The sequence below is a fragment of the Centropristis striata genome, chromosome 14, assembly GCF_030273125.1.
Source record: "Centropristis striata isolate RG_2023a ecotype Rhode Island chromosome 14, C.striata_1.0, whole genome shotgun sequence".
NCBI lineage: Eukaryota > Metazoa > Chordata > Actinopteri > Perciformes > Serranidae > Centropristis > Centropristis striata.
Window position 1 is genome coordinate 15,077,707 of NC_081530.1, and position 10,997 is coordinate 15,088,703.

Consider the following 10,997-nt stretch of genomic DNA (forward strand, 5'->3'; position numbering starts at 1 on the left):
AAGATGGAAGCCTTACGATTTGTTTTTCTCCTGGTTTGTGCCTGCTCTGTTTACCAGGCTCATGGACGCAAAAGTAAGTTATGATACAGCATTAATAACAATAAGTCCAGGTCCAATAAGTCTAGATCTGCTATTGAAATATTAACTACAGACTCGTCATGTTTATTAAATGTCCCAGATTTATATTGGGATATTAATGCTTAAATATCAGAAATTATTTAACCGAATGGGCCTTGATTAACAAATTGTTTTGTCGCAGTAGATAATACGTAAAAAATAAATAAATAAACTTTTGATTTCCAGTGTTTGTGTTTTAAAGTGCCTGTTTGGTGATCAGTTCTCAGTGTCCCATGAGTCTTATTAACGCGTCTGACCTGCTGGCTGACGGTCTCCGGACAGAAAACTATTTAAAAAAAACGATTTTATATCAGTAGAAATAGAATATATCTTAATATATCTACTTATTTCACAATAAAGTATCTTTACAATAATTTCGGGCCCTTGTCACTAATGATTTCATATTCAGACAATTCAGAAACTTCAGAAATACCTTTCATTAAAAGTAAAGTTTTTTTTATTTATGATTATGTGTATATATATATGCTTATGTAATTAAAATGTCTAAATTATGCCATGAGATGGTTATCTACAGATGTCTGCTTACACAAAATATTTCCCCACAAATGTCTGGATTGTTTTTCCTTTATTCAAATCACATGAATGGAATCTGGGGGTTTCCCTCTGCTCATTAAAATATACCATTCACTAATTACAAGTCTAAATTCAAACAGAAGCCAGACATAAAAGCAAGGAGGACCATATAATTAACAAATAGATATGATCAGATCAATTCCACTATTATCTGGTATCAAATTCATGAACATTTCTCTTACAGAACAGCTGTGCTGGATATTAAAAAGTTATTCCAAATTTCCGAATTGCCCACAGTTTTTTTTTCTGTTTTATGTGTTCATTGTGTGCTATAGCCTTCTATTTGCATTTCAGTCAAAGTGAGCTTTTATTAAAAAACTACCATCTAGAGAAAACCTGATTAAGAAACCTGGTCCTCAGAAGGATTCCCGCTTCAGGTAGGGAGTAAATTTCTTTATTCAAGGAGTCAGATTATTATTTGGAGGAGGGTTTACAGATTCAGAGGTTTTTTTTCCTACATTGCATGTCAAGTGACACAACAGAAAATGTTAATGTCATGACAAAAAAACAATATAGAAGCCAACCACGGTTGCAGATTTGGAATCTAAACTCTTCTGGAGCTACTTAAAATCATTTTTAAGTTGATTAAAAATCATAATAATTAACCCATTTTCTGTGACTTTTTTCTTTCCAAAATAAAAGGGAAGAAAAAAATTCCAGGGCATGCTTCTTAATGTGTAGAATGAACTAAAAGTTTTCACTCAGGGACCCTCAAGCATTCCAATTAGTCTTAGTTTCCCTCAGTGATCCTCAAAACATTCTGAAGAGCCTGAAAATGTTCTTTGTTGTCTCTCTGCAGCGTACGCCGACATGTTCCCCCACAAGCACGCAGCAGCAGGGAAGCTACCATTTCCAATTCCACCAATCCCCGGCTGGGATCCTGACACCAACCCTGACATGTTCCCCGACAAGCAGGCAGTAGCAGGGAAGCTACCATTTCCAATTCCACCAATCCCTGGCTGGGATCCTGACACCAACCCTGACATGTTATCCCAAAAGAACGTAGCAGCAGGGAAGCTACCATTTCCAATTCCACCAATCCCTGGCTGGGATCCTGACACCAACCCTGACATGTTACCCCAAAAGAACGTAGCAGCAGGGAAGCTACCATTTCCAATTCCACCAATCCCTGGCTGGGATCCTGACACCAACCCTGACATGTTCCCCGACAAGCAGGCAGTAGCAGGGAAGCTACCATTTCCAATTCCACCAATCCCCGGCTGGGATCCTGACACCAACCCATGGGACGATTACCTCTACCCTCCTCTGAACCCAAAGCCCAAAGAGCTCACACACCACAGAGGTCAGTAAAGACAACTTTCTCCTCTTACTTATTCCTGTTATGTTTTGTGTTTTTCACCTGGAATGTCCACTTTTCTGCAGGTAAACCCAAAGTTCGTCTGACCAGCGACAGTCCGGCTCTCAACGGCTCTAGCATCACCTTCACTGCCAAGCTGGAGTACCCTCCATGCCAGAAGGAAGATGCTAATGGGGACCTTGTTTGGGATGAGCACTGTGAGGACGGTACGGAGCTCGAGGCCTCAGGTGCTGCCAAAACGCCAGGCCAGGCCACGCCCCCGAACACATGACATCATTGCCCAACACAAATGGCACTGCATCATATTAGACTGCCCACCCTCGCTACACCACAGAGCAGTCAGTTGGGGGTGGCACAATTAACTGTAAACACAACAACATATTATCACCTTATAAACAACAACAACAACAACAACAACATAGTATCACCTTATAAAAGTAATATGTTGGCAAAAAGAGCAATACAATAATTCATTGGAGTCAGGCTTTTTGTGAATATTATCTGGTGAATGTTAGTCCAGTATCTCCTTTTAGCTCGATTTTTGTTCTCCACCAAGCAATTACTAGTGATTAGGACGATAAATTCCTTAGGAAAATACTATTCTCAAGTGAGAAGTGTGGCCATTTTCTAATAGACGTCTATACAATTGGACTTCTTTTACAGCCAGTGGAGTCGCCCCCTGCTGGTCATTAGAAAAAAATGCAGGTTTAAGGCACTTCCACATTGGCTTCACTTTTCAGATCCATAGGTTATATTATTCATTTGAACCATTGCTTTGCTTCACTCTCTCTACTTCTGAGCAGCCAATGGACAGGTGCGTTCTGGCTACGTGTACAACTGGACTTCCTGGATGGACGACTATGGCTTTGGAAAGTGTACAGACAAGACGAAATGCAACGTTTTCCCCGATGGGAAGCCCTTCCCTCAGAGCAACGACTGGAGGCGCAAGAGCTATGTCTACGTGTGGCACGCAATGGGTGAGACACACAGGTTTACAGATGCACGCCCAAAAATAAAATGAGTAACTGTCTAAATCTCCATCCGTCCTCTCCGTTTGTCCCAGGCCAGTACTACGAGACATGCGACGGCTCCTCGTCCAGTTTGACCATCAACACCACCACTGTCCCTCTGGGGGCAGAGGTCATGGAGGTTCTGGTCTACAGGAAACGTGAGCGCCGGAAGTACAGCCCCCTCACCACTGACAACACCGTCTTCTATGTCACAGGTGGAGACAAACTCACACATTCAGCTCATACAACTATATCTGTCAGCTAAACAGACAGCAACAAACACAAACTAGAGAATGAATTATTTCTCACTCCCTTTCTCACTCCCTCTCTCTTAGATAAGATCCCATTGGCAGTCAACATCTCCCAGAGGGCTGCGGTCAACCAGTCTGACAATGTTTTTTTTCGTGGCGAGGACGTGGTCTTTAAAGTCCAGCTCCATGACCCCAGCGGCTACCTCAAAACCGCAGCCGCCATTGACTACATCTGGGACTTCAAAGATGGCAACCAGCTGGTGACACACCGCGACATCACCACACACACTTACAGTGCTCTGGGGAGCATGAGTGTGAAGCTGGTGGTGGAGGCAGCGTTCCCAATAGAGTGTCCACCCCCCTCTGCCACTCCGACTCAGAGGAGCACCACGTCAACACCGCCCACAGGTACTGGACACTGACACATGGATATGGAGATTTCACATCCTACACAAACTGGTCTTCAAAGTTAATCAGGCCAAAAAGATTTTACCACTCAATGTTTTAAAGGTCCCCAAAGTGGGATTTTCATGTCTTTTTTTTGTTTTGAAGCAGGTCTAGGTGCTATATAAACACTGTGAAAGTGTCAAAATGCTCAATCCATAGAGAAATGTCTCTAAACAAGCTGTCAGGACTTCTGTGAGGTTGTGATATCACAACTATATATAGGTAGAACTTGCTGCTACAGTGCAGTTACAGATGCACTGATGATGGTGTCGAGAATTGATGAATTATAGAGCTGGATATGCTGCCATCACTCAGCCTTGCATAGAACACAATAGTAAAAGAGTCCTCCAACTGCACACAAGGTCAATTATGATTTTTTCAATTATTCATTTTTGATCCGTGGAGTTGTTATATTTGTTAAACTTTCCCCAAGCTGAGAAATGTAATGTCATTGGGCTTAATGGGAAACTAAATGGTCACCATTTTTGGGTCTGGCATCCAGTTCTTGTAACAGCAGAGACAGCACAGATGAGGAGACCTGGAACTGACCACCAGATGGTTATATACAGTATATTCCAAATAAATATTTTGATTATTATTCTTGATGCATTTATGTAAGCAGAATTCACCCTATACTTATTTTGACTACTTAATAAAAATAATGTGGTTCAATTTATGAAAATGCATAAACATTTTAAAATTATAACATGTTTTCATGTCAAATCTTGACATTAACAAATGCTGGCAGCAAGGTGTTGTTTCCCCCTAAAGTGTAGAAGTATAAAGTTACATAAATGGAAACACTCAAGTAAAGTGCAATTATCTCAAAATTGTACTTAAGTACAGTACTTGAGTAAATGTATTTAGTTACATTTCAACACTGGTAAAAAGATGAAACACAAAAAGCAAGTTCGAAGTTATGTCCACATCAAAAAGTGCCAATGCATGTATAAAACAAATGGTGATAATGACCCTTTAAACACTACAACTGAACTTAAATCCAGAATGAACAAAGTCTTCAAAACTGCTATAACTTGCACACACTCATTCAGCTCACACAGATCGACAACGGAACAACCACGAATTGCAAAAAGGAACAAAGTGCTTATAGTTCAGACTTCTCCAGACTCACTGTAACATCAGCAATAACACAACAGCTGCAGTGTTAAGGCAAACCGAACACAGCACATAATAACATCAGCCGCTGGACAGCAACGAGTTCATACCTATGGTTAATACAGGTGAGCGTCATTGTGAGCGCTAACATTTTATCGAACCAGCAGTCAGGACCGATATTAAGTAGCGTAATGACGCTGCGTGACGCTTAAACTATAAATTAATATAAACAAAACTCACCAGCTAAACATCCCCGCTGTGTGTCTGCAGCGTCCTGCGTCACAGTTGCACGTGAGCAAAACAGAGGCTACGTCACATGATGACCTGCGGCAGGTGAAAGGTCATCATGTGACGTAAACTAACTGACTGCAGCCAGGTTATTGTATGTGTAGCTTAATTACTAATAATTGTGAAATGTTTTTCTTAATAAGGGCCACTGGCAGGCCTTCACAAAAAATACAGTTAAATGAAATAAAAGTAAGGACATCACATGCATGGAATTTATCATTCATTTTATGGCTTACTTCCAATAAAATACTTTTTAGTAACTGCTGACACAACTGCCTTTGAACTGTTTTAATGTAATTGATCACAGCCTTAAGCATAATAACATCTCAGGGAACATTGTTTCAAATCTTGGGTAAATATGTCTTTTGGTCATTTGGATGAACTGACCAGGTTAAGTGTAAATGCTACTGACACTGGATCACTGCTGTTACACAATCGGTCCTGCAGTCTCACCTTTGTGGACAGGACAAAGCAAAAGGTGGCTTTCCCTGCAGAGATCACCGAAGTGAGACCTCACAAAACTTGATGGGTCATGTTAACTGTGTTCGTTTGTCACTACCTGCAGAGGCTCCCACACATCCAGCCGGTACTCATGCTGCCACTGTCAGGATGGAGACCACTCAGGGTGAGTTACACAGCCAACAGTGTGTTGTTTTTTATGTTTAAAGAGAAAAAGAGCGAGACAGATTGAGGAAGTGAGGGCATCATTAAATATTAAAAAGAACCAAATAACTTCCATATAAAACACTTGCATAACATACACACATTCTTGTCCAGTGAGTCCATATCTTGTTTCCTGTTTCAGTGCCACCCAGCACCAAACAGCCCCTTCCCTCCTCCTCCTCTTCCTCTTCTACCACTGCTACAACAGTAGAGGTGCCCACTACGGAGCCCCTCCTCTCTACTGTTGACAGTGAGACCTCAGAGTCCACTGCTCTGCCCTTTCTCCGCTCCACGCACCTTAAGGGCAACGGGTGCTACCGCTACGCCCATGGGACCTTCATGGGCAACATCACCATTATCGGTAGGTAGTAGGCTGTCATCATTCAAATTGAATTATGTATTCTGAAAGCTGCATGCATTGCCGTCTGTCACTGTGTCTTTTATGATACTAACACCAGGTGGCGCCAAAGGCTGACATTTTTAAATCATGCACATAGTTGCTTTAAAATCATATATTATTTATTTAGTCACTTAGTTGCAGGAAACTTCCTCAGTGGGCTACTGACATTAAGACATTACTTTGTTTTACCAGTTTTTTTTACCTTTTATTTCAAATAAAGGGTAAAAAAAAAAAAAGTCTGAAAGTAAAGGTTTTGCATTTCTTAAAGCACTGTATCCAGATTCACAGAGCTGCTAGCATGGCTGTTAACTCTCAGTCTTGTTTGGAACACATTGTTGTTTTCATAAAGTGAAATATATGCCATTCCAAAACTCTTATGTAACTCTAACTCTTCTTTTCATTTTAAATTTCAAGTCAACAAGTAGAAACCATAGAGAGTAAACAAGTGACTGTGTTGTCCAGCTGTTAAAGGAACGCCCGCTCCACTGAGCAGAACAGAGCTCCAGTCACCCAGGAGGCAGGGTGAACAGCCAGTCAGTGGTCCTCATATGAAACTGGCCTTTTGTGTCCTCAGTTGAATTCTGTGATGATTTTTTTTTTTGGAAATCTAATAAAAAACCAAATTCAATTCCGTGTGACGGAAGGATTATAGTTTCATATCAAAATTGTTACTCCTTATTGTTATGGTTCAGTTTTCCCCCTTTAAACCTGTCTTTGTGGAGTCAAACACACACACACACACACACACACACATACACACACACACACACACACACACATCACCATCCACTAAGAAAGCTTTGTCATTCTAATTTTATGAGAAGATGATTATACGTCGAAAAAAACAACTGCATGAATGTGTTCTCTGCAGAGCCCAAGCATGCGCTAAAAAGCCAGCCAAACAGCCGTATTGTGGACGTGTTGGCTGCCAGGGTGACCAAAACTGACATCAGCTTCCTGGTCAAATGTCTCGGCAAGTGAGTATATCATTATTTCATTATCAATTATATGTCAAAATGTTGAAGCATGCTTTTTTTCATGATTTCTGTTGGGTGAAATCCAAACTTTTACCTCAATAAATACACATTTTCTCTCCGTAATCATATCCATAACATGTTTTAAATATTTCTAGCTGATGAAAATAAATCAATACAACACAGAAAGTATGTCATTTAGTTAAAGGTGAATTTTAACTATAGCATTGTGAAACAATTATGATAAACATACAAGGAAATTGGCGATTTACACAATTTAAATGTCATTGAGCAGAGTTAAAAACTTAAAACCTAAGCATTATAACATATTTCATAAGGAGAAAAAAAGGTTTTAGATAAAGAAAAGTATCTGTGATTTGATTTAACCCTTCATCTTTCCACCCCCTCATCCTCAGCATCCCCACATCAGCCTGCACCATTGTGTCAGACCCCACCTGCACTCATGTGCGCAGCATTATGTGCGATGATGTGCCGCCATCATCGGAGTGTGAAGTGCATCTCAGGAGAACTTTTCCAGAGCCTGGCACCTACTGTGTCAACATCACCCTGGAGGACTCCAGGAGCCTCACCCTGACCACCACCACCGTCACCATCAACAAGTCCCAGGAGCCACCTGGTGGGCCACACAAAGACATATCCTGCACATGTTCACAGTCTGTTTTCTGCATAACTAGGAGATTTGGAGTGGACAGATTGATGTCTAACTGTGCTGTTCTCCGTCCCCACAGTATCCAAGAAGTCTCACACTGCAGAGGTGGTGCTGTCCTCGACTGCTGTGCTGGTGGCTGTCTTTGCATTCATTGCCTATCTGGTCTGCAGGTGAGTCTTAAACCTGACTCGTCTTAAAGTTTGTGCTTCCACATACAGGGTTCCTACACCATTTCCGAAGACAAATCAAGCAATTTTCAAGGCACTTTGAACCTTTTTTTCAAGCACCTTACATATTTATATACAGTGCATACAGTATATACACCATACTGATTATTTTACTCCTTCATTTCATTAAAACATTTTTTTTTGGTGCTATAACCAACCAAATTTCTACAGAAGGGTGACAAAATAAAACACAACAAAGTTTGATGTCTCAAAATGTATCTGTTTGTAAGTAAATTTTGCATCCTATATTGGAGCTGCAACTAACGGTTATTTTCATTATCAATTAATTAGCCCATTATTTTCTCAATTTATTAATTGAACTATTAAAATGGTGAAAATGTCCATCCCAGTTTCTCAAAGTCCACGGTGAAGATATTCAGTTTGATATCATATAAAATGTATGTTCTGCCTTTTTTGCATGAAAATATAATATTTTTCTGTTATTTGACAAACTCTAAATTTGGAGCAGTTTCAAACACAATTCAAAGATCGAGCACCAACAAACCTTGAAAACAGTCTTGCCAAAGAATGTCCAAGTACCACTTCTTTCTGTCTCATTTTTCTCACCAAATCTTTCTTCTCTCCTCCACCTTCTCGTCTCTTCTCGTACTCTTCCATCTCTCCCAGGCGCTACAGAGTGTACCGTCCCATCCGTAGGTCACTGGTGGAGGACGCCTCCGGCCGTGCTGGGGTCAGAGGTCGCATGGTCCGCCTGAGGGAGACACTCTTCCCCTACACCGAGGAGAGCCATCACCTGCTGACTGAGAGACGCCCTCTGTAGGCTCTATGAAGGAGCACTAGAGCATTTAATGGCAAAAAACTGAAGAAGAATTATTATTGATACATGCAAATGCAAGCAAAGTTTTAACCACTGAAAAGTAAAGATCGCAGGAATACATTAATGTCTTTGGAGAAATAATAGAAAGTAATACGAATGTCTTTTCTGTGTCTCAGTTCAAGTGTTGGCTGCAGCAGTGTGTGATTATTGGGATGAATAAATGAAGAGGCTGTTAAATATCTGACTGAAGCGTTGCTCATCAGATCTTTTGGTGAAGTAGTTGCTAGGAGATTAATTGGGTTCAAGTCGTGGTTGTTGTCTGATAAAAATAATTGCTTTGTGTACATTTTGTGCCAAGTGCTGCTTTACAAAACTCTGCCTTACACTGTTATAATAATCAATGGTTAAGAAATGCTTCAGATGGTTTTTAAATATAAAATGTATACTACTAGTGACTTATGCATGCTCTTCTTCAGTCGAGTGAACTGAAATCAAAATTTTAAGAGAACTAATTCAAAGAACTGACTAGAAACTTTATGTGAGGACTTTAATAAAGGATATGAACTAACCATTCAATGCCACTTCTCTCCACATCTTTGTTATCTGACCAACTTCTCTTCAGTACAACGGAGATGACTCAAGGTTTGGTGAAAAACTTGTTGAAATCTTTTTTTTCCATTCACTTCGGTAAGTGAAGGTAGTCAAGGTTGAAGCTTTGAAAGCTTAGAATGACAACTAGTGACACTGAGAAAAGAATATTTAACACCTTCATCTGCATTAATATGGAAATAAAGACTATCCTTGGGGTTTCTTCACTTTGTTAAAAGTCAAATTCAAGCACTTTTCAAGCATTTCAAGGTGCAGTTTCAAACACACAATATATTAGTGGTGTCTCAAATCCATGCTACATACCAATTCAGCCCAGCCTTTCACTATGTTGTGTGTTCACACTGGAAGCCAACAACCCCTCACTTAAAAAGTGTGCTGTTGATGTGCACTATTCTCCCACGATGCAATGCACAAAGGAAATGGAAGAACAGACCTACCCTGAACTGCAGTGGTGGAATATAACTAAGTACATTTACTCAAGTACTCTACTTAAGTACAATTTGTGGTACTTTGAGTATTTTCATTGGTTACTACATACTTTTTACTCTACATTTAGCTGCCAGCTTTAGTTACTCTACAGGTCAACATTTAACATCAATTTAAAATGATTACACATTTTTATAAATCACATAACAGTATATTAAGTAGATAAAATCAGCCCTACCTAGATAACGGTAAAGCATTGCTTACATAAATGAGTCAATAATACAATAATATATTGGGAATATATATATATATATATATATATATATATATATATAACAGTGAGTGTGGTCATTCTTGCAGGAGTACTTTTACCTTTGACACTTTAAGTACATTTTGATGCTGATACTTTTGTACTTTTACTTGTAGTGAAGTAATTCTGCACTACAAGTAAAAGTCCCTTTTAAGTAAGGGATCTGAATACTTCTTCCACCACTTCCCCCACAGACCCTATCACATGAACATTAAGAGCCTCAGTCATGCTGGTTTGGTGAAATTTGTATTTATACTTCTCGTGGCTAAATCAATTACTTTTAGCTGCCTATTTGACCAAGTATTTTAAATGTTTGCGATTTTAAAACTACTTTAACGATGTGTACATTGCTTACCAGTTTTGAGCTATAATGACATGTATTCTTTATACCTTTAGGCAACTGTGTTATTTTTTGTGTTCTTGGATTTCAACCATTTACTTTTTAGCTATAACATCATTTATCAACAGCTATCTCTTTCAATACATTTTATTTATGGGCACCTTTCATGTCACTTAAGGTCACCTAAGAAACCCAGCAAAAAACATTAAATTTACCCACTTGTATTGTTTCATTTAGATAACCATGTTAACATTTAGCCAATACTCAACTTATGACAGCACTTTTATCCACAGTTGAGATAGTGTTAACTGTGTGTGTGTGTGTGTGTGTGTGTGTGTGTGCGCGTGTGTGATCACAATTTCAGCTTTTTTCAATTTGGCGGAGCACTCCACAATCTCCCCATGTAGCCCCCTAACAGCTTCAGTACTACCAGCAGCCCTTGTTGAGAATGACTCGCAT

At 39.8% G+C, this 10,997-nt stretch overlaps 1 protein-coding gene across 1 annotated transcript; it reads left to right on the forward strand.

Moving 5' to 3' along the window:
- Positions 1 to 9,525, forward strand: gpnmb (glycoprotein (transmembrane) nmb). The gene is made up of 13 exons (XM_059350069.1): positions 1 to 73; positions 1,511 to 1,539; positions 1,888 to 2,014; positions 2,095 to 2,235; positions 2,833 to 3,006; positions 3,093 to 3,254; positions 3,375 to 3,698; positions 5,707 to 5,766; positions 5,947 to 6,165; positions 7,076 to 7,181; positions 7,595 to 7,815; positions 7,928 to 8,018; positions 8,703 to 9,525. The coding sequence occupies exons 1-13, from the start codon at positions 4 to 6 to the stop codon at positions 8,854 to 8,856; spliced, it is 1,878 nt and encodes a 625-aa protein (XP_059206052.1). The 5' UTR covers positions 1 to 3; the 3' UTR covers positions 8,857 to 9,525.
- The last annotated feature ends 1,472 nt before the right edge of the window (positions 9,526 to 10,997 follow it).

Coding starts and splice junctions, on each gene's coding strand:
- gpnmb (XM_059350069.1), top strand. CDS start 4: ATGGAAGCCTTACGATTTGTTTTTCTCCTGGTTTGTGCCTGCTCTGTT. Junction 74..1,510: donor CCAGGCTCATGGACGCAAAA/GTAAGTTATGAT, acceptor GTCTCTCTGCAG/CGTACGCCGACATGTTCCCC. Junction 1,540..1,887: donor ACATGTTCCCCCACAAGCAC/GCAGCAGCAGGG, acceptor CCCGACAAGCAG/GCAGTAGCAGGGAAGCTACC.